This window comes from Fistularia commersonii, chromosome 27 (genome assembly GCF_037954325.1).
Source record: "Fistularia commersonii isolate RoL2024-O1a breed Wild chromosome 27, RoL_Fcom_v1.0, whole genome shotgun sequence".
NCBI lineage: Eukaryota > Metazoa > Chordata > Actinopteri > Syngnathiformes > Fistulariidae > Fistularia > Fistularia commersonii.
Genome location: NC_141310.1, coordinates 1,300,850 through 1,327,462, shown reverse-complemented (window position 1 = coordinate 1,327,462; position 26,613 = coordinate 1,300,850). Strand labels below are relative to the sequence as shown.

The window sequence follows — 26,613 nt, the reverse complement described above, 5'->3', positions numbered from 1 at the left end:
GATCTCTCTCTTAGCTGTTCACCAGAAGTTTGGAGAATATGCTGTATGGACAGGCTAATTTATTTTCATTAACAAACATTTGAAGTAATACAAAAGACAAAGGAAAATGTGTGAATACTTTCTTGTCACTAGAAATTGAAAAAAAAGGCAGATTTAGAAAATGACTTGCTGACAACTTCCCGAAGACGTGGGCACCTCTTGAAATGTGATCTGGGAAATTAAGTGGCTTAAGGGAAAATATTTAACAACATTTTGTTGTGTGTTTCTAGTGCTCTGCCACTCTTTGCTGTCAACCAGATGTGAGTTGTGGCCTTGTTAAATTGTGATACGTGAACAAAGGAGGTTTCTCACGTATTCACTTAAGTATCACGTGTGACGCCGTCGCCACTACATAGGAAAGATCACTCGTGGTAAAAGGTTGAGTCAAAGGTCAAAGGAAAAACAACTTTCTCTTGTCCCGTGTGTCTTCAGGCAAAATAGTTAGGTATCTGTTCTTAAGATGAAAAAAAATGGAAGCTGACTCGTAAATTTTGGATCAAATAGAATGTATGGGAACTGATGACCCCAAGTCTATGGGTCTGTTTACATTATAGCGCTGCCAAAAATTGACTTTAAAGTACTTTTTACCGGCAGTATTGCATTGTGTGCGTAATCTCAATTCATGCAGGGGTTCATTTTTATATGATGAATTTTTTTGTTTGTGGGATGTTTTGGCAAATGTGCCACAGAGAACTAACACAGCTGTTACTCAGTCGGTAGAGCAGGCGTCCCTCCAAACCGATCCCTGCCTCCCTGTCTGCTTGCCGAAGTGTCCTTGGGCAAGACACTTTTCCCCCACGTGCCCCCGAAGGCCTGGTTAGTGCCCTGCATGGTAGCTCTACTACCATCAGTGTGTGAGCGCTTGTGTGAACGGATGACCGTAATCCAGTGTAAAGCGCTTTGAAACCGCCAAATGATGAAAGCGCCATACAAAGGGGAGACCATTTACCATTAGCTCCCAATAGTCAAATTAGTTAAAACACTGTTTGCCAGATACTGAGAGTTTGACATTTATCTAACATTTGCAAACAATTTAAAAGCTTTTGCCTGTTTTCTTTATCCAGGGGAGTGCCCTGTTGAAGTCCAGGGATGACAGCTGGATCTCGGGAGATGGAGGATCATAAAGACCCTGAGCCAGTGAAGTTGCTGTGGTTTTGAACAGTGCGCTAATCCTTGTGGGCTGACAGCCCGTGGTAGCGGTACACACACACACTCTGCCTGCTTTGTTTTATCAGAGGGACTGTACTGTAATGTGAAGAGCCATGTCATAATCATTCTAATAATTCTTGGAAGGTAACTTTTAAAGCCAAGACTGATACGCAGGGCAACCTTTGATCGGAAAAAATAGGACTTGAATGTGAAAACAGCTGATTGAACTGAATATTTCTACTTTGGTTATAATGTATTCATTATATATAATCATTTGAATGAGTTAAGTCAGATTTTATTTATATTGTGGGGAATGGCACTATATATGACACTTTACATGTAGAGCAGGTCTGGATCAAACATTTACACAACCCCCCCCAACAGAAGCAATGTCTCAGTTGGTAGAGCAGGTGTCCCTCCAATTGGGAGGTCGTCGGTTCGACTCCTGGATCTACGTGCCAAAGTTTCCTTGGGCAAGACGCCGAACCTTTGGTTGCTCCCAATGGTCTAGTTAGCGCCTTGCGTGGTCTAAAGCACTTTGAAACCACAAGGCATGAAAGCTCATAAAAGTTGACCACTGACCATGAGCGAGCACTTGACTGACTTTTACTGAGCAGAAACCTTGGATAAGTCCCAGCTCAGCTTGGGCTGCCTTCTGTCTCAACTACACAGGGTGAAGGAAAAAAAGGAATAGCGTAAATTAGAAACTAAATCTTCCAACCCTACTTTGAAGTCTGTTTGTTCTAATGAGCGCAGACATTATTGCAGTATTTGTCTTTTTATTCACAGGATTCACGAAACAGATCGAGTGAATTACGGGGAGAATGCAGTGGCAGAAGGGAAGCAGGAACTGGAAGGACGTCAGCAACGCAGCACCGCGGGTCAGGGACTGGAAAGACGACGCAACCCTTGGGGATCTTCTTGCATAAACTAGGTCAAACGTCAAAAGCATAGCGTCGGTAGTCAGGCTCTTCCTGTATCGTGACACGGGCGACAAACACAGGGTATTTGTTGGCCCCGATCTGGTGCCAAGCGCTGGGTAAGCAGAGAGTTTAAATACATCAGGACAGCTGGAGAGAGATAGGAAACAGGTGTGCAGCAGCACACCTGCGTAAACTATCCAACCTGCAAGCGGAGGAGAGCAAGGGAAGAGAGGAAAGTGCCATAAGCACGGCAGCCTGGGCTGTGACAGTATTAGGTTTGGGCACAAAAAACAGTGACATTTATCACTAAATTACATTTTTGCATTGCGTTTGCTCATCACTGTCCTTTTATTTGTCAAGAAATAGATGCGTCAACCTCTTAGAGATAGCAAGGCATTCCATATCCTGTGTCTTGCACGCAAAGATGATATTCAGATTCAATGCACTCAGAGTAAAACGTACGAGCCCCTGACTGTTCTTTTCTGAAAGAGGATCCTCTTGCTTCTAAGACGGAGGTGCTCACAGCGTCCTCCGCCAGGTGATAACTCATTTCACCACATCGTATCAGCACGCTCACGCAACACCGCCAGTTAGAACACTATAAAAAAATACAATGGCATGGTAATTCAAGAAAGTCTGGTCAGCTTTTATTGCTTGTGTGTAATGATGTTATGAAATTACATACGGTCATGCTGCTGTATTTGTTTGCAATAGAGTTCAAAGTTGATGTCGGCTGTGTTTCACATAGACAAATTTTCTTCGTCTCAGTTTCTTCGGGTCAGTAGCCTGTCAGTATTGTTTTCTGCCAGTTATTTTGACAAATCATTTCTCAAAATGTACACCGGCTTCTTCAATGCTACACAACAGGGTTACACCAACAGCTTCCTGCTTTAAATGTATTCTTCAGTCATACTAACTACTGATACTGGGATTGTGAGTCATAGTTTCAAATTCACAGTTTGGTAAATATAATTCAGATTATTTTTGAATTCCTGCCCCTTTGGAAAGCTCAGAGAATGATTTGGGGACAGCTAATGAAAATGTCCTAGTGTCAGCACAGACAAAAGTTCAATTGTGGCATAGTTGTCGGTGCTTCCGCCTCACAGCAAGAAGGTCCCCGGTTCAATTCCGACACAGGGCCTGTCTGAGTGGAGTCTCCATGTTCTATCGGTGTCTGCAGGGATTTCCCCCGGGTTCTCCGATTTCCTCCCACAGTCCCCAAATATGCAGGATGTTTATCGGAGACACTCAATTGCGCTGATGTGAGAGCGACAGGGTGTACGATTGTGTGTCTCTGTACGCAGCCCTGGGATCTGTCCAGGGTGAACCTCGGCTCTCGCCCAATGACAGCTGGGAGAGGCTCCAGTCCCTCGTCCCCCCTGACCCTGAGTGCAGGATAAAGGGTATAGATAATAAATGAATGAATGAATGAATGAATGAATGAATGAATGGTAATAGATCAGCTGGTGCACTCATTACTGAGAGGTGAGACATACCAAAAAAAGTCAGGGGCAAAAACAAGCATTGTTTGAAAAGGATGTTCTGCAACTCTCTCAGCTGCTGATCAATTACTGGTCCAATCCACATTTTGACCTCATAACATGTGGACGCAATCAGATCAAAATACAGTTCCTGGACATGCAGGGTGGTGGAAGGGAGGCAGGATCGGTTCATTCAGGAATCAGCATCCTCTGGACTGCAGTCATCTATTTAGACGGTATTATTTGTCAGTCAGGGTTAGCGCTGTGCAGGCTGCCACTGGCTCGGCGATCTTTGTTTGGTACATCTTAGGATAGACGCCTATTTCTGTGTGTGTGGTTTTCACACATTTATATTAATGACATTTGAGGCGGGGAAATTGTTGAGAGCACTGTGGGACCTCACATCCTTCAAATTTCAAAGCAGCTACTCTAGCGGTGGGAAAGAATCCCTAGAGGACTGTGCAGTGGGCAAGAGAGAAGCTACCCCGAAAAACTTGCATATTGAATGTTAATTAGTCAAGAATGCACGAAAAGGCAAACCTATCTACTTCCTATTTTGACTCAAGTGTGTGGTTTTCTGACAACAACCTCGTGAGGAATAAAAAGGTAAAAATGTTGTGACTGTTCTATCAAACTTTGAGGCCAATGTCTTTTCTCATCACCCTTGTCTTGGTTTTCACGCTGTTGCTACGACTTTGATTCCCTCTGAAAACCCTTGTAAAACTCTCGGTCGTCTCGGTGCCATTCTATCACATCAGTACAAATTAGTCTATCACTAATCCACAGATTTTCTACGCTGCTTCATCTGATCAGGTCTACAGGTAACTTGTAATAATTGTAACTGTAAAAATCATAATCACAATGAATATAATACTCGGGATCGTCATTTTACCTCATGGTGGGACAGTACTTGTGTTTTCCACTGATGATGTTTTTAAGCAGCAGCAAAAGTTTTCTGAATGACACTGCTCAAGATCAATAACAGCTTCCACAGGTTACCTGGTTGCAAGGATCTGCTAACTCTAACCTTGACCCGACATTCCAAAACAGACCAACACACCAAGACGCAAGGGCACGTGCACAAATACACACACACAAAGATATTTAGACACATGGTCAGGCCCTGCTAACTGCCGTGTCTGCATTGGCTGGGTGTGCTCTGAATGTAATGAAGAAGGGAATTCTCTCAACTGATCGTATCAGTCGGGGAGGAACCCCAAGATCACCACCAGACTCTCAAGGTAGTCACATATGGGATACATTTTTCCAGAGCCTAATAAACTTTCATCTTTGTAAGTGTCTATATTGCAGGGCCGGGTGACTAAGTTCTGTAAAGCTCAAACGAAATCGATGAGTTTTACAGCGGGCATATGGCAGCGAATAAACCTGATTTTGCATGAATATAGATGAAGACTACATATGCGCACCATGCACATTACGATAAGGATAATAACAATTAGATTATTTTGGTTTTTAACACAAACTTGGGCTCTGATTTCATTAGAATGCTGTATTTCATGCACGCTGTTGATTTGTTAATCAGACTTTGTGGTGATGATTGAAAAACCACGCTTGAGTTTAGCAGCCTACACAGGAAGACATATGAGATGTCTGAAGCTGCTTCACGGGAAATCCAGCGTAACTCTCACTGAAGTCAGAAAAAAAAGGAAAAGATTTTCTGCGGCGCTTCTGACAGCCAGCAGCGGATTTTATTTTCACCCAGACGTTCACTTAGACCAGCCGTGGCTGTGTCATTCTGCAGGTGCAGTCTTATTATTGCTGACAGCGGGGACACAGAGAGGGAGGTCTGGCAGTTTCACACTTCCAATGAATTCATCAGCTCATGATGAAAACATGGTTTACAGTTTACCCCGCAGCACTGTGGAATATAAGAATTATCAGCTTGTAAAGACATAGTCTTCACAGTCATTTTTATTATTTCTGCCAAGAGGGCATCTGCCGGTTCGACATGGGTATCACTGCAGCAGCATGTTTATGTGTGCAAAACTGTTAACAGGCTGATGTGATTGGTACAGGGAGTGTTTATGGAGACTGGTAAACGGGGGACCAGAAGGTCACCTCCCTGAAATGTAATTCAGTTCATCCGTGTTTTGGACTGAAAACTTTTCCTGTTTTTTGCTTCTCCGACAGCAGTCGCATGAAAGTGCGGAGGACTTAAAGAAGGCCGGACAAAGTGGAACGTTTAGATTCGAGCATTGTTTTTGTCATAAGTATTGTGTACTGAATGGTTGTGTGAAAACAGCATTGATTGTGAAGCCTCTATTCATGAATGTACATGCACAGCACTGGCATTAGGATACACAGGGCTTGAATTAGTGAAATTTCACTTGAAATACATTATATCTTTCTCCCAGAAAGGTAAAGACGAAAGAAATACAAAAAATACCCACTTGGACTGAGAATAATAGGGGAATAAATGTGAATAAATGAATGTGACCAAATATAGGCTTGGATTTTACTGTACTACAAGCACAAATCTGAAACGTTATCAAATGTAATTTTTTTTACGTAACTGTGAACCACATTTGGATTTTGAGATTTTTATCCAAGGCAGCAACAGCCGAAAGATAAACTTTAAAACACTTTACTTAAACCTAAAACCGAATAAATAAAATGAACAGAGAAAAGTCGGACAGGACGGCTCTGCTGCTTTTACAGGCTTGGCATGTAGGAAATGCAAAGAATGTAAAGCGAAACCGTTGACATTTATATCCAAGTTTCTTGCTTTCTTTGATTTTTTTCTCCCTTTCTCTCTCCGTTTCCTCACATCTTTCGCTCTTTCTTTCTGTCTGTCTGCTTCTGTCACCTCCTATCATGCCACTCCTCACTCTCCTGGGATTAGATTTGACGTCACAAAGTGTGGGGAATGCGAGAGAAAAAAAACATAAAAAAAAAAAAAAAAAAACAACGCAATGTAAAATAGAAACCTTCGACCATGGTAAAAACAAAAACATAACAGTGAGTTTCCACTGTCATTACAGTGCTACGATGCTGTAGTGCTACACTGAAAACCAAGTAATCGGGTATGACAGTGGAGTAATCCTTGATTCGGTCAGACACACTGCAGACATTTGCATGTGGCGCAGATCAAACCCTTCACCACAGCTTAGCTCATTCCTTACACTGACAAAGACAGCAAATGTGGAGTGAGTGCAGATGTTTTGCCCGTGGGTCAGGTTGACCATCATTCAAGGTAGTGGCTCCGAACATTCCTCATTCTTGATTTGGTCACCGAGAGCTTATTTCAGTCACATGTTGCTGGAACTCCAGCGCCACATGTTTTTCGAGAAGGCGGCGCAGCAGCGCGCACTCTTCTTTCAGAAATGCTCATCAAATGGCAGCGAGCGTACGATCCCCCCCGGTTTGTAGGAGAAGGCTGGGTTTTCACATGAGGCCTTGTGAAGATGGAATGTGTCTTTTATGTGAAATTAAATAAGATCAGCTTGTGGGCCTCTCTCCTTCCTCTTCCGCTTTCCGTTTTATGTTCATTTCCATTCCTGACCAAAGCCATCTCTCCACGGTGTATTAATGCCCATCAAAGGCCTCAATCAAGTTGCTTTGCCACAGGCTAAAGTCCAACTACTGAGGCTAAAGTTTAATGTTGTCAGAGCAGCGAGGATGTGGGCTCATGTCTTTTCCATGTCCTTGTAATTTCTTTTAACCCCCGCATTCACAATTATCTTCCAAGTCCGGTTGGTGGAAGAAGAGTAGCAGGCCACTACAAGGTCACTGACTGCAACAGTCAAACACATTGTGCCACGCTGACAATGTCCTCATGCATTTCGATTGAGTAGCGGAACATTTTGGAAAATAAAACATAATTACGCGGAGCTTCCTCAAAAAAATTTGTCATGCCTGAAAATCAATGGACTCTTAGTTAATAATTATCTAGGAATAGAAAATATTTAAGTTCTAAATGTTTCCTGGCATTTTAATTTCCTGGCGGGTGCCTTGTGTTAGCTTCTTTTGGACTTCACCCAACTATTTAAGCATATCTTTTGTGTTTGAAAAGACCAGTAATACCCCACATTTCCTAAAAAAAAACTTAAAAAAAACCATAATAATAAATCCATTTCTCCCCTCACTGAATGTATCCAACATAAGGATAGAAAATGTAGAAGCCAGTGAGTGCAAGGAGACTGACACATGATGTAATTTTACACTAAAGGCAATGAAGCAAAGGAAGTTTGTTTGCTTTGTTTTAGTTTGTTTTGAGTTATGGGTTTTGTTTACTCCAGTATAAAAATCTTTCTGCAACTGATGAAAATATGTACATTTACTCAAAAAGCATTCCTTGGAAAAAGTCAGAGGTACTTTTACTTGCCCATGAGTATTTCCATTTGACAATGGTTTATACCCAGGGAAATGGGATGCTCTCTACTGGCAATATCTCTTTCACACCTTCACTTACAATTTTGATGAAATAAAATAATGTCTTGGTTTGTCTTTTTTAATTGGGGAATGTGTTATACCTGTATATTAGGTGCCATGATATACTGCATATATGTATGCAGTATACTATGACGCTATTTTCTTTAATCCAAGTCTCTATAACAAATCTCTATAAAAATTCCATGAAGTATATGCCTTGGATATATTTGCAGGAAATTAACAGACATATTAATTGAATATTTATTTATAACATTTAAATTAAATAAATTCAAAATATAAACATATGTAAAATGGTACGATGATATAACAGTCTGAACAATGGCTTTTAGTGCTTTGAACACATTGTGCTACTACTTCAGTTGGAGAAGGAGTTCTGCTCGTAATTTATACCGTATTTCTAGATTGACAGACTTAAATGATCTGAGTACTTCATCCACACGGTTTCTATTCACGGTAAAGTGGCTAAAAATAGCACAATGTCATGTCAGCGGCAACATGTGTCTCAAAGGAAAAAACATAATGAGAGTGCATTTATAAATGCACATAGACTGTTTGCATTTGTGTACGTGTGTGTTCGTGCGTGTGTGTGTGCACACATCTGTGTGTTTATAGGCCCACAGTTGTCTTTTCAATACTCTCTTATTCACGCCAGGTGGGCTCAAAGTCAGAGGAAAGCTTCCTCTCTCTCCGTGCCAGAAAACTGACATGTTGGTAATGTCTCGATAGCAAAGAACGCCGCCCCTTTTCACGCTCTGTATGATTCCTATAATACTGCAATTACTGTGAGAAAACTGGGGACACGTTTCTCTGTGGAAGAAAAGGGAGATTAACACATATTGACAGGCAAAGAATAAAACTCTGAAACATGCAAATGAAAATCTGAGACATGATTTATTCCATCTTTATTTCAATCTTTCAGAGTTACACTTTCACACAGAAGTCATTAGACAAACTGTGTACGGCATTCCTGTCCTCTCAGAAAAGAGTCATTTTACATGATCGCAAGCTCTTTTTCAATTATCAACCCCAAAGTGCGGCGATGTCTGAGAGTGAAAAGCTATATGATTGTTAAGTCTGGGATGAATCGAGCCGTTGACGTATGGCGCTTCATGTTGTGTTTGTTTTATGATTTCAGTCATTAACCTTTAACCCGGGACGTCCTGTTTCCCAAAAAGGTCTTTTGTATCATACATGCAAAGTACCTTTCACGAAGAGTGGCTTATTCGAAATCCACTTCCATAAACGGAGGTGGATTTGTGGTGATCGTTGTCCAAGATCTCTTTTTATTTCCCCCCTTCACACTCGCCTGTTTGTGTGCATGTGTCCGCCACGTGTGTGCGACTGGATGCGTGCACGTTGCTGATCTTTGGCCATGTGTACGGCTTGATTCTCCTGTTGTTTACATGTCTGTGAGCTTACTACGATTACTGCCACGACAACCTGGAGATGCACGGAACACATCATATTTGCTGCATGTGGACCAGAGGGTGCACCACATAAAGACTGACTGAGCAATTCCTTGTACTTTAACAAGTTATATAGCCACATTCTCACAATGAATCATTACACATGTGAATACAGATGACAAAATGAGGGATGCTGATTGAAATATTTATTTTGCACAATTTAGGCTGGTGAATATCTACCCACAGACAATAAATATGAAAGCTTTTTCTCTTCCTGGTAAAGAGCAGTTTGTTTTGTTTTGTTTTGTTTTGTTTTGTTTTTTTTTTGAAGAATGGGGTCCAGACCTGCTTTTAATGAAAAGTGTCATTAGACAACTCTGTTGTGATTTGGTGCAATACTAAAAAAATTTTAACTTAATTTGAATTGAAATTATTAAATGTGTGAAAAAAACTAGCTTAAATTGAATAGAATATCTAAAAATTGAATAGACACAAAAAATAGAAATACAAATAAATAAATATTATACATATTATACATTACTGTATCACTTTGAGAAAAGTGGACATCCAGAAAAAATGTTTTGCGCCTGTTTTTGGTTTCAGAGCTTTGGCATTGTGACAATTAAATATAGGGGGAGAGGGGTAATAAACAAACGATTTTAAACAAAAGACTTTTTAAAGTCGCACTTTTGTTATACTCAAGTTAAAATGTTTTTTTTATTTTGAGAAAAGAAATTAATGTCATTTATAAGGGAGTTGAGACTCAAATCATAAGGTGAAACGCACCCACCGCAGACAACTATCAGACAGCAGAAACATTGCTTATGCAATAATAAAATAAAATAAAATAAAATAAAATAAAATAAAATAAAATAAAATAAAATAAAATAAAATAAAATTAGCAGCGTTATGTTCAATAAAACATCGTCGGGCCTCCACAACGGCGCCCTCACATGCGGTCCTGCTTTTTATTCGTCCCGCTGCAGTGTCTCACATGATCCAAAACTGGATCTTTCGTTGGGGGGGATTTTTGCTCACCCGCCCCTCAATCCTTCCCACTCATCGGTTTCACCAAACACCCTCAGGTTTTACAAAGAAGTAATTCCACCGTTGACATAACAACAACACCGTATCGGTGGGATCAAATGCTGTTTCCGACCGATTTAAATTTCTTAAAAATAAGGATGAAGGAAATCATTGTCGGAAATAACTTTTCAGCAGCAGATTGTCAAAGGAGTGTGTGTGTGTGTTTATGGATGATTTGGCCTTGATGAACCATCACAAATGAAGCATTAAATCGTTCTCTCCCCGCTCCGGTTCAGCCACTTATTGTCAGCATTCATCTCCCAATTGTTATTACTAAAATTATCATTATTATTATAACACTCAATTTTTCTGTTATTGGCATCCTTCATAGAGTCATTAAGAAGAGCCAGTAAATATGCTTCCATCCTCGGAGGTGAGATAGGCCTTTTTTTAGTGTGTGTGTGTGTGTGTGTGTGTGTGTGTGTGTGTGTGTGTGTGTGTGTGTGTGTGTGTTGATGATGAGTCGTTGTCAAATCTTATCGTTGCAAATGGACTTTGTGTTCTTCAGTTCTTCAGCCTGTGCGTGTGTGTGTGTGTCTGTGTGTGTGTGTGTGTGTGTGTGTGGAGGAAGCAGAGATTTTTTTTTGGGTCGTTTTATGGCAACTGCGCCCTCGTCTTCACGCAGCGGTCCGGTGAATGTGCGTGGGGAGAGAGAGAGAGAGAGAGAGAGAGAGAGCAAGAGAGAGAGAGAGAGAGGAGGTGGGATTTTTTTTTCCTCCGCTTCAAGCTTTTTTAGGCATGAACTCCGAGCCTTGGATTTCATTCGTCGACATGACATCAATGGATTCGTACTACAGTCCCTCCGCGGCGCCAGGCAGGGACCCCCAGACGGACCTCTTCAGGGTCTTCCCCGTCGCCGACGACAAATACGGCTCGGTCGCCTTCCTCCCCAACAAGAGTCAGCTTTACGGAGAAAAACCTCGGATCTCCTTCCACCCGCAGGAGTGCCAGCCGCTGGACGCCGGTCAGGGCACTTTCAGCACATTCCACCTCTTCATGCAGAGGCCTTCGTGCAAAACTCCACCCGAAGAGGGCAAAGTGCGTCGGGACGACGACGGAGAGCTGGTCCCCCCCTGCTACGGTGAGTGGGGTCGCGGAGTGGGGGGTTCGGACGCGCCGGGTGTCTCCATCTCCGGTTGGGGTTCAGGATGATGAAGCTGTGCGTCAAAGCTTTTTTTTTTTTTTTTAAGAAGAGGGGAATCCTGCAACAACCTGTTTTTATTCTCTGCAGTTTCCTGCACATAATAATTAGTTATTGATCAGCATAGATAACAAAATAAGAAATGACATCCGGAGGTAAACAGCAGGGCGGAAGAGCCCCGCGCAATCCACGCAGCCAATCTGTCTGATTAAAAAAAAAAAGAATGAAAAAATGAATTATTTTAAAATATATTTGCGCTAATAATTCACTTTATTTTCCTCCAACTGCCCCCCCCCACACACACATATCTAAACTCAACCCAAGCAGACGTCGACGTGAACCCGCGGCCGTGTGCGTGACCCGGCCAAGAAGGGACGCAAATCTTTCCCCTTTGCGGATTAAAATTAAATTAAGGCCCGTTTAATGTGATAATCTGCGTTGCAATCCTCAATATCACACCCGAGTTGCACAATTGAATTAACAGGTTTGCGGATGCGCAGATAAACTGATCATATTATTAATCGATCGCTCTGCCAGGCCGGCTCCCATTGGACTGGACTGCGTGGGGGGTTCAGGCTTGGAGAATTGAAAACTTTGACCCCCGCGTTTCTAAGACACATGAAGGCGGCATTAAAAGAGAAAAATCATTCGTGGACACACACACACACACACACACACACACACACACACACACACACACACACACACGCATACACACAGTCATTGAATAGAATAGAGGAATAGAATACACACACACACCTGATCAGTAAATGTCATTTATTTCATCCATTTATATTTCTTAATATATTGTGCGCGCATTCCAAGCTCTAAATAGGGACATGAATACGTGCATTCAAAATTATCGGCTTTATGCATTTAAATCAAATTACACAGCGTCTCACGTTGTGCGGACTTAAAGGCATTGTAATAAAAGGTGAATTGCAAGTTCAAGAGCAATATAACAACAGTAATAACGATAGAACCACAACAATAACAACAACAAATAATAATAATAATAATAACAACAATAATAATAATTGTAATAATAATACTAACAACAATAAGAATAATAATACATTTAAATATCAAACGCAGCCCATCCATCAGAATCAGTACTGTGCGTGGAAAAGCCCGCTATAAATACAAAATCATAAATAAGTGAGTGCTTTTTTTATATTTATCTATATGTTTATCTATTTTCCTCCTGCCCATTAACCTCTCCATGGATTTTTATGGCGTTACATTTCTGGTGACATTAAGTTTTATTACTGTTATAACTATGTAATAACAAAATACAAAAGCCTTTTTATAACCGAAGAAAGAACGCAGGAGACTAAAGTGATTCCAAATGCAAAGCTTCATGAATGAACACCCAGCTGATGCAGTTGTAATGTTATAGGTTGTGTTATTGGGTCAAATCCCAGTATTTCTTGTGAGTGAGTCGGCACCGTGGCATGATGGAATTCGATCTCTGCAGCTTTAAAAGGATTTTGTTGTTTTATTTTCGGTTCTCAATCGCACCGAGAAATTGGGAAAACGTCTAGGAGGTTCGCTTGACATTTTTGTTTTACAAGGAGACTCAAATAATGAGCGGATCCACCGAGTGGAGCAACAAAAACATCTCGACTGCAGAGAGAGAGAGAGAGAGAGAGAGAGAGAGAAGAAAAGGCTTTGCCATTAATGCAAGTCAGATGTCAAAGTCGTTGTTTAAGATACGCCGTCCTCTTTAACCCTTCGGACCGGAGATCCGCTGGAGAAGAAGCCGGGAGAGGCAACGGGTTGAGGAGACGCGGAGCGCATTCCTGCGTAAAGCGTCGATCCAATATGTCATTACAGTGAAGTATCTTATTATCATATATTCATAATAGACGCGATTATCATTTGACGCTCCTCGCTGTTGATAAATGAAGGATAAGGACTGGTGGCGACGTCCTTGCGGATTCCTTCTCTCTATTTTGCGCACTTGAGGATCTCTTGGGTCGGCTGGACGGCTTGACTCGAAGCAGATGACAGATCTCATATTTTTCACGCAGGAAGACTTTTGAATTACTGGACATTTAAACGCTTGCTTGCAAAAAAAAAAAAAAAAAAACTGTCCTGCATTCGGGCCTGAGCTCATTTTCCAAAATATTTCATGCCTTGACATTTAGTACTTGACAGTTTGATGTCTGTCCCTCAAACAGATTTTTTTATAAGCTAATTAAATCAGCTTCACGGAGAGCAACATGAAATAGGCGCAGTCGCGTGTAAATAACTCAGAATTGTGATTAGGTTACTTTTCGATGCATGAATTCGTCTCATTCGGCTGACGTGCCAGCTGGCGGCACCGAAACGCACGAAATCGACCCGCGGCGTGATTTAAAGTCGAACCGAGGACTCAGACAGGCTCCTTGGGAGAGAACAGGCGTCTGCGTTTGATGTGTCCATGTCTCCTGTGGGTGTCTGAGGCCGCTGACCTTTAGCTTGACTTTCTTGCCTCCTCTGTTTAGGGAGGAGGGCAAGTCCCCCCCCCCCCCCCCCCCCCCCCCCACACACACACACACACAACCAAAGAAAATCCATTTGCAGGCCTGTAATGTCAACACACACACACCCTTTGCAACAGTCAGAGCTGGGTTTAACGCCGAAATCACCCCGCCGTCTCCATGGCCTCGAAATGACGACGTCTCCGAACGCTTTTAATTTTTCTCTCGCTTAAGTAAGAATTCCTATGAGTTTTGCCGCTTCTCTGAAACGGCTAAATGTTACGTTCAGCCAATTCCAGTCCAGATCAACATTCAGGTGCGACCGCAGCTCCTCCCCGCCTTCCCGTCCCCTCGACGTCTTTAAGAGAGAGCGCCGTTGCGGCCGTCTGTGCCGAGCGAGGGTTTGGAGGAGGGAGTAGGCCTAATGGGAACCAGCCCACGCAGCCCAGACAAGTGAGACGTACTTCGGCGAGTCGGTGACATGAGTGGAGGTGACAAGGACCCGGGATCGTTTTACCGTTTAGCTCCAAGTTTTGGCCGGGGCAATTTGCATTAGGCTCGGTTTGCGTTGCCAAATGAGACCGGCGGGCCAGGAAGCGGTCCGGGGGCATAATTTGGTCTCTTTGCCATCGATCCGCGTTAACTTCATGCCGCAGCCCAAATGTGAATGACTGCATTGAGTCTGCACAGCAGGTCTCACGGTAAGATCTGTTTTATCTTATCCTACAAAGTCTAATTTTGATTTAGATCCGTGATCCAAAATACCAAAAAGTCTCACGCGCATGTCTAATTATCGCGAGGGTTTTTTTTCTACAACTCGAAGACACGAACTTGGCGATTCCAAACTTCAAATTCCCGTCTCGGCTTGTCTCAGACGTTGGGAAATGCACTCTGAATGATAGAGTTCAATATTGAATTTTCTGTCTGATGTGGCTTTAGGATCAATCGGGAACCTTTTGAGGACAAAGCGAGTCGAAAGCGACCAGGGTTCCTTCCGCCTTCGGACAAACGACCCCGAAACGGCCCTGCGGATTGGTACTTTGGCGACATTCATCGCAGCGGAACCGTGTTAATATTCTACAGAACTTTTATGTCCTCATTTGCTCAATATATTATCTCCAACAGCTGTCTGTCACGGGACCCGAAATGATGACGCTTATCAAGGACTGAACGTTTTCCCGTTAGACCCCCTTCATAATAAGTCAATGCAAATTATGGAACTTGCGATTGTGCGTTTTCCCAGCAAAGTGTTTCCCGGCATGCAGACGAGGGAAGATCAGGGTTGCTCCAGTGTCGAAGAGAGAGAGTCGGAGGCGAGCTTTGCAAGAGGGGAGGAAGACTTAGAGGGCAGAGTGTGAGGAAGCAAAAGAGGTTTGGGGGATGATTTATCAGTCTTGGACTCTATGGATTTTTTTTTTTCACAGTCTTTAAATTTTGCACGCCCGCTGAGATAGATCATCTCTCCGCTCAGTCAGCAGAGTTGAGTTTCAAAGTAAATGTACCTTTCACGTGGCCGTGAAAAAAGAAAGAAAAAATGAAAAAAAAAAATATGATTCCCCCTCTAAATCACGAGGGTGCAAATTAACATCTGAGAGGGGAAGAGTGCATGAGGGGGACGGACGCGTATCATTGACGAACGCGCTTGTGGAGACAGCGCGTAAGTTTTATTTCAGAATCCGATAAACTTTATTATTATTTTTTTATGTATCTATCGGTGAGTTAGAAGCTCCCCCTCGGAAACACTCGACCCCCCGTACGTCACCCTTCTAACCCGGCTCAGTGGGCCTCAGAGGCACATTAAAATCAATTTGTTTTTTATTCCCCCATCTGCCGATTCGTCCCTTTTCCCTGGACGGCTATCCGAAGTTTCAGCACTGCGAAGAACATAAGGACATAAAAACACATTCGGAATCTGAAAATCTCGGTACATAAAGACTTTCCGTCTCTTGAAAAAAACAAAACAAACAAAAAAAAAAAAAGCAGGATTTTTTTTCTCCCTCTTCGTTGTTTGTGTGTCCCGCTGTTTCTGGATGCCTATTCGATCCAAGTATCGTGTTGTTAATCCCCGCGCGGTGCCTAATTTACGGCATTTCCTCTTAACACGGGGAGCTGACCCGAGTCATCCGAGTCAATAAAGAGGCAGGGGATGTGGCCTGGTGATATACAGCCAATTAAATCTCACTTTGATGTCTCCCCCTCCCACGCTCCCTCTCATCCTCAGAAATGCACCGATGCTCACACTAAATACAGGAACGGCATTCCTGTGCATGTATCATGTGTGATACGCTGAACATTTTCTGGTCTATTTTTACCCTAACCCTATATTATAGGATTTAGTCTCTCAGGTAGTTATTCCACAATATACTGATTGTTTTCAAGCTTTTTATTGAGGGAAAATGTTTACGCAATGACCGCATTAGTTCCAAGTTGATTTAGTCGGCGGCGGTCGGACAGATCGTACTGGATCGGGGCGTGAGGGGGTTTGGAATGACATTACCCGTCGTAGCCGCGAACCCCGACAGATAGAGGGTTCGATTGTGCGTGTGTCCCTGAAAGAACTGTTTTCTAAAGCACTTTCTTATGTTCCTTACATGTGGGGTTCCCTGCAGGGGGTCTCCCTGCAGTTCACCTTAGGCGGAGCTGGGGAACCTCGCAGCTCTGGCAGATCGCATGTGAAACAAAAGGGAGATTGTCACAATATCCCTCCAAACCCCTGATGGCACGAAACATAAACAACAGCCTTTTATAAGAGTGCTGCCTCATTATTTCAAACAGCCTGACAGCTCTTGCCTTGTGGGGACTGCGGCGCTAGCCAGGAAATATGATGAAATAACTAGAGAGTATTTATGCTGGATAAAACACATTTTCTTGCTTTGGGCCATACAGGATGTGTTAGTCATGGACATCTTGGCAATTCTGCGGCCATTAGACCCCCAGCCAGAGCTCAACCATCAAAACTTGCTGGATTACATGCGTATAAAGGCTTTGGTTTGGAAGGCTCGGCTTGGAGGCCCAGCAAGTACCCTCATGGGAAACTTTAAGACTCAATAACTTTATCGCTATTACGGGCAATAAAGACGGTGGAAATGGAACTAGTATCACCCATTTACTGTTTATTAGAGAGACCTGTTATATCCAAAAATGAAATAAAAGGAGGCAGAAATTATCCAAGTTTTCGTGCAAAAACAGCAAAAAAGGAGGAGGGTCATTGAGCGAGAGGTGAGGTACACCCTGCACGAGAGAGCGCAGGAGTTTGGATCAGCGGGAGAAGCTGAACAAAATGACAACACATCCAAAATCAATGTAAAAAGGCATAAGAGACTGGAATCAAACCAGCAACTGGTATGTCTTGAGGGCACTTGCAGAGCCACTGTGACTCTCCCACCACTCAATAAGAAATTAGCGCAACCCGGTACCATGGATCAAAATGTAGCAATTATCAATATTACAAGAATTCAGAAAGAGTGATGTGAAAAATGTATAACAATCAATGTAAAAAAAAGGAACAATCACCTCAAAAGATTGGTATCAATAAGTAACAAATACTGTAGAGTTGACCCGATCCTCCCAGCCACGTGAAACAGACTATGAATTTTTCACCTAAACTTAACTTTAAAATTCTCTGCAGTTCTTTTCTTTTGAGTGCAGTTTGAGTCTGAGGCTTCGAAAGAAATAAGCAACAAGTTTAATCTTCAATCATAAAATCAGCACAGCTGATTCACAGCAGCGGCTTCATGTGACAACACTGTTTATGCACCTTTAAGGGAAAATGACATTGAGGCGCAAGTTGGATTGGTAACCTGCCGTGTCACATTCAAGCGTTGTACTTGACAAAATATTTTTCCAAATATATTCCATCCTGCAACACCATACTAAGTCTCATTCAAAGTGGGATTTACACCACTATTTAAAATACCTATCGAGTTACCTGCGGATCGAGGGTCGGTTGGTGTTTGCGAGATCCCTAAATGCTGACGTGGCTGAAAACACCCACAGGTTCGAACTAAATGAGTCTCCGGAGAGGCAGATGAGCAGTGAAGGCTGAAAATAACTTTACTTCAGAGGGTGTTGCAGCACAGGAAGGTCCAGGACCCTGGATGTTCAGCGTTCGCATCCTCCACAAGGAGGGTATAAATCCAAAGACTTCCAGGTCTGATAATAACGGCGTTTGCCGGAACAGGGCTGCCTCAGGTTGAACTGCAGCTTGTTTATTATCATTGAGGGTGAAATAATCTATTAAATATGTCATTTGATTGATCTGATGCATGAAATAGCTTAGATGCAATTTCTATGTTTTGTACAATTTTACAAAATCCATTACATAGTTGTTATTCCTTTTTAATGCTCCCAACAATACTAGAACTACAACTACTCGCTTTATTGAATGAAGAAATAGTTAAATACAACAATGACTGTGACATGTTATCAAGTTGAGTGGAATAAAGGGCTTGGAATTTGGTACATTCGGTTCTGCGATATAAATTTCAGCACGGATGTAATCGCAGTTGCACGTGTTTAATAAGGTATAAACTAATGCTGTTTGAGTCAATATGTGAGATGCGAAAAAAGAATGAAAAGTTGCATTGCTGGTAGACTGCATTCTTTTCAACACCTAAGATTGAGACACACTACTCATTCGATTATTCATAGAAATGTATTTTTGTGAATGTAACACAATCCCCCCTTTAACAGTGTAATATTTCCGTTTTGTCTCGTAGGTAAAGACACTCCAAATTTGACTGAATCCGACTTGACGCCGGTCTCTGATCACCCTGGGATGGACACCGGCTACCTGACTGCGAAGGATCCATGCGCCAAGGAGGCCCCCGACAGGCCGCCCGGCACCGAGCTTGCGAGCGCCATGGACAAAGGCGATGGCGGAGAAAGCAACAAGGGTAAAAAGAGGCGCAATCGGACCACCTTCACGAGCTACCAGCTGGAGGAGCTGGAGAAGATTTTTCAAAAGACGCACTACCCTGATGTTTATGCCCGTGAACAACTGGCGCTCAGGACTGATCTGACTGAAGCACGTGTGCAGGTAATGTATGAAAATCAGCCCGATTTGTCAAATGTTATTTGAAATCACATGCAAACAAAAGGAAACGTGTAATAAATGTATCGTAAATGTTTTTTATTTTCTATTTTAAAAGACCTATGTTTTGAAGTTTCTCTCTGGGAGGGGAGGGGGCAATAGAAATGAACGACCACATGTTGAAGAACCCAAACTCATGGGTCATTCAACATCTGCAGCCCTGCAGAGATAACGTCACTCACAGAAAAACATGAGAGATTAATCTGGTAACTTGGGAGTTGGGGGGAGAGCAGGGGAGTGGAAGCTAACAGAGGCCAGGGGCCCAGGGGGAGAGGGGGGGGCTGAGGTTGAGGCTGCCTGGGCCTCGTGTGTTTAATCTGAGGAGGGCAGTTTTCATCAGCAGATAAGATGTGGTGAATTCTGCTGTTTTGCAACAGAACCACCACTCTTTCTTTGTACCAGAGCTGTTTACTCTCTCGAACGTCTGTTCTGCGTTGCCGTTCTCAGAAGTCAGGCCCGTGGCGTGAGGGTCCGCTGTGACACTTGCATGAAACTTTTTGCAACCATTTCCCTGCGTTTGGCCCAACTATGCTTTCAAATGCATTTGAACATAAAGAATCCTCTATTTCTGTGTATGTGTGTGTGTGTGTGTGTGTCCGTGTGGTGCTTATGTACATCTGTGGCTTCAGTGTTTTTCTTTCATTAACATCCTGTTCAGACAAGAATGTGTCCCTGCTGTGGTCGCGAGGGAAGGTGTAAAACTCTTCCCATGGACCTCGAGTGAGGTAGCTTTCGGTATTTCAAGCCAAAGTTTACTTAAATTCGATGTCACATGCAAATTTTCCAAAAAGTGCTTATGCATAGGCTACGTGTTAGTAGGATGAGATCGGAGATTAAAGCAATTCTTTTACATGACAAGCTGGAAAGAGTGAAACGCAGGAAATTTGTGAAGCCTTAAGGTTATAACTCAACCCTGGGGCTCTGAAGGTATGCCGCTTGGCTCCGCTGCTTGTACTATCACAGATTCGGCTGTTTCAGACGGCCGCGGCTTTATGGTGCTGGGCTTTTTCTGGCGGACCGCTTAAACACTCGTGTAAAAAGATGAATGACACGCGATGCCTTGTCAGTCAGAGAACGGGACTTGTCTCGGGTCATTTGCACGCAAACTGACTCACGGGTCATGAATTCAGCTTTGCGAGCGAGAGCCTTTATGACTGCTCCAGACGAAGCTTATACATCTATGTTCAAAAACACAACAAAATGCCCTTTTTAAATAAACACAGGTTTTGATGTACCAGGCAGGCGCTATTGTCTCATGTTTTTAACAATTAAGGTCTGGATTTGTTTGCTGTTTCTGTCTCTGGCTTTTACCAGGAGAAGGTATTTTCATATCCATTGCAGATCCATAGAGAGGTTAGGGGTCAAAGGTCAGGGGTTTCAACAACATCACATCTCTCAGATCTGCGAGCGCGGAGAGTTTAGAGAGCCGAGATGTTACGTGATGCGGGGTTCACCCCGCAAACACAGGTGTCCATATGAGCTCATAAAAGGGAAGACAAAACAGCGTGAACGTTCAGAAAACTCGTGGCTCCGAGGAGACGCACGTCGTTCCAGAGAATTCTAAAGTGACAAATAACCAAATTCGTTTTGCGCAATGCGAGAACCTTATCCGTGGAGATCATGACGGTGAGAATAGAAGCAGCTGTCGGATTTTGAATTGAAAATCAAATTGTTGCAATGTCAAAGTATTGCTAAACTTTTGCCATTGATCATTTCTATTGTCAGGATTGATCATTTTCTTTTTGGCAGGTGTGGCAATGAGCGGAGAGTTTTGTCAATCGGTCAAGCAAAATGGGCTATCGTGGAAAAGTGTAATGTCATAAATTTTATTTGTGAATCATAAAAGAAGCTCTAATGTATACACAAGCGAAGATACACGCATTGAATATCGCTCTGAACTTGCCGTCGCCTGAAGAGTCGTGCATCAAAGGATTCGGGGGGAAAATCGGACAAACTTACGCTTAATGAACAACGACACCGGTTCTGAAGTGCCTCCGTCATGTTATTGGTGCTTTGCAGGTGTTGAAAAACTGAATCCAGGCTCAGCCTCAGATTTCATTTTACTTTGGTTTTGAAAGCTGACATGAGCGACGGCAGAAACGGGTTATCAATCCTCGGAGCTGGGCTTTCACTTCAAAGTGATTTCGGTTCCACACAGCACCCCTGCTGGGGGTCAGTTTGGCATTTCTATGCTCTCCCTCTCTCAAGCTGTAACATAAATAAAGCCTCATTGAAAGTCCCCCAGCTACTTAAGCTGTCAAGGTCTTTACCAATTACTGTCGTAACACAGTGTGTGCAACATGAAAATATGTTCTCCCTGTGTAATAGCCACCAGACCGGGCATGGAAGATCGAGGAGACGAGAGCGGAGTGGGGCGTTTATTAGGATATAAAGATGGATTGCGAGAATATTTGATGTTTAATTGTCCCGATGAGATCCCTTTTGCAGAGAATCACAGGGGTCTTTTATAGATTTTGGATCCCGGTTAGGGTCGAAGCTTTGCATCCTCTTGGTTTGTGCGCGTCTTTAATTTAGACAGCATTTCAAAGTCACGGACTTTAGGAATTCAGGAAATTGAAAGAAGAAAAATGCAAACAGACCGCAATTAAAATTCCATCTCACTTTTCAATTTCCCTTATTGCCTCATTAGATTTACGCTGCACTGTAGAAGCTATTGGAGCAGACATTGGAGCGTGAGAAATAAAACATTTGTGTCATCATCCTAACAATTGTATGGTAAACCCTTATGTTTGTTGTTTAAGAATGAAGGTATTCCAGTGATTTTCACCGAGTGTGACAGTGGCGCAAACACCCGTAATCGAGTTTCTGATTCACATGTCAAATCCGATTAAAGCCAACATTGAGCACCAGGCTTGCGTTTGGTCGGAGTGCAAATAAGCAAAGGTGAAGTGGGAAAGATCTGTTTATGTTTTGTACTTTCACGAGGACAAAAGTGAGAGCTGCACACTGTTCGCAAAGTCTGTTTGGAGGACAACTTAATACACACTCCGTTGCCGGATTTCGATTCGGTATATGCGCGGAGCTTTTTCTCACCTTAAAAGGAATACTGCAATCGGTTTCTGCAGAAAATTATACTTTCACAGGAATCCTGCGGTTTTGAACTTAAGACGGGCAAATCGTCACAATGCATTTTCACAATGCATTTTCAATGTGAATTCTTAACGTTACCCATCTTTGATTGAATAATAAAGATGACCAACTCGCTCTGCAGGTGTGGTTCCAGAATCGAAGAGCAAAATGGAGAAAGAGGGAGCGTTTTGGTCAGATGCAGCAGGTCCGAACACACTTTTCCACCGCATACGAGCTGCCTCTTCTAACACGCCCTGAAAGTTACGCTCAGGTATGACAAATGTTTTGCTATACTACATTGATTTTCTGGTCGTGATAGCATTAACATGTGACATTATAAAAGGCAATTGTAATAGATAACCTCATTTAAGCAAACTTTAACCAAACGGTATCTATTTTTCCATCGCATGAGCTATGCTTCTACGATCTCATGTCGACTGGAGGCACAAAACACGAAGACGAAAAAATATCTGTCTTATCGTTACGATCAAAATTCAGAATGGGACGGCGTTAGATTAGCATTCCTAGCTGCAATTTTGTTTTTGCGAATTCTAAAGTGCACAATTAATTGTCAGACCAGCGGCGCTAGGCGCAACGCCGCCGATGCCTTCAAATGTGTGTGAGTCGATCAGTAATAAGTGGAACTTGTTGATTTTTTTTTTTTTTTTTTTTACATTTCAGATCCAGAACCCCTCCTGGATCAGCGGTAGCAGTGCACCGTCACCTGTGCCGGGCTGCGTGGTGTCCTGTGACACCGTGACACCGTGCATGACTCCACACCCGCACTCTGCCAGTGGGGTGTCTGACTTTCTAGGTGTGCCAAGTGCCGGAGGCCATGTGGGACAGGCTCACATGGGCAGCCTGTTCGGGGGATCTCCTGGCATGGCGACAGGCATCAATACATATGATCTAAACATGGACCCTGACCGAAAGTCCTCCAGTATCGCTACTCTGCGCATGAAGGCAAAAGAGCACAGTGCGGCAATATCTTGGGCTACATGATATGTCAATTCCCGCTGCTCGGGGGAACTGTGTGAGCCTTAAGAAGTCTAAGCCGACCCGTAATGGGGGTGAGGAGGCACTAAAATCAAATACTACATAGGGACCACCTTTGTTAAGGTCGCAATAAAAACGAAAGTGCAAATGAAGAAGCAATTTGGAACGATTGGGTGCCTCTGCGGTGAGAAAGCATCGATGGTGGGAAGATTGGTGGGGGACGATAGAGTACTGCCAGATACAGGAAGTACCGATGATGGGCAAAAGGAAATGTTCGAACAATCATACACATTTCAAGCAAAATCATGCACTTGTTTGCTATAATAAATTAAAACTATGTTTGTACAGTACTTTTCAGTGACATTGTGTTTCAGGTGCTGTTTTATTGTTACGTTGCTATTTAAATTTGAGGCGTTTATGTTTTATTTCCTGAAATTTGTTGCTGGGCTTGATTAAATCTAGATCATCAGGTGGTGCTTGAAGGAATAGTTGCTAAATGTTGTGTACATATTTTTCCACCAACAATATATCGGCAGTGTGTGCTCTGAAAGTGATACGAAATACAATATATCTAGCATATCTGTCATACCATGAGCCACCTTGCTATTTACCCCCAGCCCCTAAAATCATCAGATAATAATAATTATGTGCCAGCTTAACCAGAGGGAAATATTGGCTTGCTTTACTGAATCAACCTACTGATGTACAAATGAGAAGAAAGAATGAAGCAGATGGGATTTTTGAATATGAGATGTGCAGGCCGTCCGCTGTCAGGACAGGAGAGCCGAGAAGAGCCAGCTTCCGTTTAAACTCAGCCAGCTCTGCTTTCAATGGTATAGCCTCAAAGTGGAAACCACAGTTCCCCTTACATATCCAGTCTCTGAAGCCTCAGAGGTGCCTTCTACTCGATCAAACTGCCAACGCACACCTGCAGCAGCCGCTCGTAAACCAGTGGAGCCCGAGAGAGACTACACGTTGTGTGTTACAATTTAAAACATCGAAGAGTGACAGTGTTCAAATACTTTCTCTGACTAAAACTTAAATGGGATGTTTGGCTGTTGGTAGCAACCAGTTGTGGAGCGGCAACCTAAGGCTACCTTTCTCACGTTATAGTTTTTTGTATTACCATACCTCCTTAATGCACAATACCAGTACAATTTGATATGATGGTTGCAATAATATAAAGTGTGAAATTCCCATACATGTGTTCTCATTGGAAATCTGCTAAGATTATCATCTCAGAGAACTGATAAATTGTTCAACACTGCCCCGTATGTAAACACAAAAAAATGCACATCTTGTGCTCCGTGGTGATTTATTCTGAAATATGTGTCGGACGACTGATGTATGAACGGATGAGACATACATCATCAGCCTCGAGTTGGGTTAAACATTTCTGATGCTTTCAAGATACTGGGTCTCTTATTGTTGGCATCGAATCATGGACAGTTTGATAAAACCAATGTCGTGATATGCTGTAAGGAAACTTGAGCAAGGCATCCACTCTTGTTGCAGCCTTTGCTCCAGTTTACCTCAGTCTAAGCGGCGAACAAAATCCCTGTGTTTGGGTATCTCTGTGGGGAAACAGTGGGTCTTAGTCTGCCCCCCCCCCTCCACCCAAAACAAAAATGCAGTTAGGAATATCATGAAGTTTTAGTTGTTCTTTTGTTTGCAATGTCTGACTTGGCAAAAGGTTGCATGGTATCAAAAAGTGAATCCAATACTATATAGTACATTGTCAGTGGTAACACCCTAAATAGAACCACATTTTGTCCTGGGCAGGTACAGAAATGGGGATGGGGGTTAAATCTGTCAGCAGAGCATATGATCTCGGAGCCGTCCAAATCACATCCAGTTCAAAACTCTGATCCAAGTCTACGGCATATGCAATTCATAATTCTGATGATGTTGTACATATCTGAAAACTGAGAGTATCCTCTTGGAAATGTGGACTTGGGGGCCCCCTTCTAACCCCACTTGCTGCGGGGTTGGATGGAGGGCGAGCTGTGGGCTTCTTCTGTGTTCCGGTGTTCTGGGAAAAGGACAGTGCACACAGCTGTGCTCAGAGGCTAAATACAAAACAAACATGCCTCACACATGCTTCCCCCTCAGCTGTCATGGCTCTGCTTTCAAAGATCCCCCACCCTTATCAGCCACATAACACAATGCGCTAAACCTTTAAACTCACTTTCAGCATCTACTAGTCCAAAGCTGCAGGCCCCGCTGCAGACTCAGGGGCAAAGCACAGCCGTGTAAACCTAGGAAGGCTTTTTAATTAACACTGAGCCCTGCGGAGGCTGCAGTATTGTGTGTCAGAACAGACAGGGTTGTCTGTCATTAGATCGCTCACATTGATACACACTCGGTAGCTCAGGTTTACTATTGTCACTCTGTTCCTGTATTTCATTTCCTTTAATTGTGGACAGATATATTGCTGACGAGTTCCTCCTTTACACACACGCGCGCACGCATGCACACAAACCCACACACACACACAAACGCACACACACACAAACACATCTGTTTTGGTTTACAGTAGCATTAATGCTTAATTATCTTTCCATCCAAAAAAAAAAAAATCCTACGGTAATTTTTGTAAATGTACCCCTAATTATTCTCATCTCCCACCTCTTTCTCATTTCCTAATACTACTGAAATAAAGCAATCAGTATAGAAGTAATTTTATAGAAAATACGTGGACATGTACATTTAAAGTGCATGCAAAACAGACTGAAGTGTTGTAGGTCTCTTGGGTCATACTATATATTTTTTTTCTTTTAGAGAGGCAGTTTGTATTTCCAATGTTGTTTGAAAAGTTTTGAAAAGTGTTCTCGTTTTTTTTTTTGGCACAAAGCTGTCTTTTAGAATTATGTAATAATCTTACTCATACCTGTGTTATATTTCGTGTGTGATTAAAATACGATAAGTTATTGCACTTCAATTAAGAATTTTCTTTTTCTTTTTGGTTGGTTTTTAATATTGAGCTTGGCTTCAAAATGTTAATCATTGAGAAGAAACATTGAGGTTGGATTTTTGTGCAACAAAAATTATAATGGCTGTTTGTCTTTGGCACATAAAACGTCACCCCAAACTTATTAAATTGTTTGGCAATGTTTTTAGATTACAGAAGAGAGCAAAAACAACTTCACAGATTGACATGCTAGAAGTCTGCACCTCTTATTCACATATTACTAGTTGTTATTGAAAATGTTTTTAAAAAATTGTGTCGTGTCAACATTAAGCCAAAATATGGAGTTGTTCCTAAAATTATATTCAAAACATGGGCCCATTTCAATTCCTTCGCAGGGACACCATTCCTGAAACGAGATCAC

The 26,613-nt window shown here is 42.6% G+C and overlaps 1 protein-coding gene across 1 annotated transcript; it reads left to right on the top strand.

Annotated features, from left to right (window-relative positions):
* Positions 1–11,235: 11,235 nt before the first annotated feature.
* On the top strand, positions 11,236–26,374 carry alx4a (ALX homeobox 4a). The gene is made up of 4 exons (XM_086175141.1): positions 11,236–11,578; positions 18,822–19,141; positions 22,428–22,556; positions 22,967–26,374. Exons 1-4 carry the CDS (start codon positions 11,236–11,238, stop codon positions 23,285–23,287), a joined length of 1,113 nt encoding a protein of 370 aa, XP_086031267.1. The 3' UTR covers positions 23,288–26,374.
* Positions 26,375–26,613: the final 239 nt, after the last annotated feature.

Coding starts and splice junctions, on each gene's coding strand:
- alx4a (XM_086175141.1), top strand. CDS start 11,236: ATGAACTCCGAGCCTTGGATTTCATTCGTCGACATGACATCAATGGAT. Junction 19,142..22,427: donor TGACTGAAGCACGTGTGCAG/GTAATGTATGAA, acceptor CTCGCTCTGCAG/GTGTGGTTCCAGAATCGAAG. Junction 22,557..22,966: donor GCCCTGAAAGTTACGCTCAG/GTATGACAAATG, acceptor TTTACATTTCAG/ATCCAGAACCCCTCCTGGAT.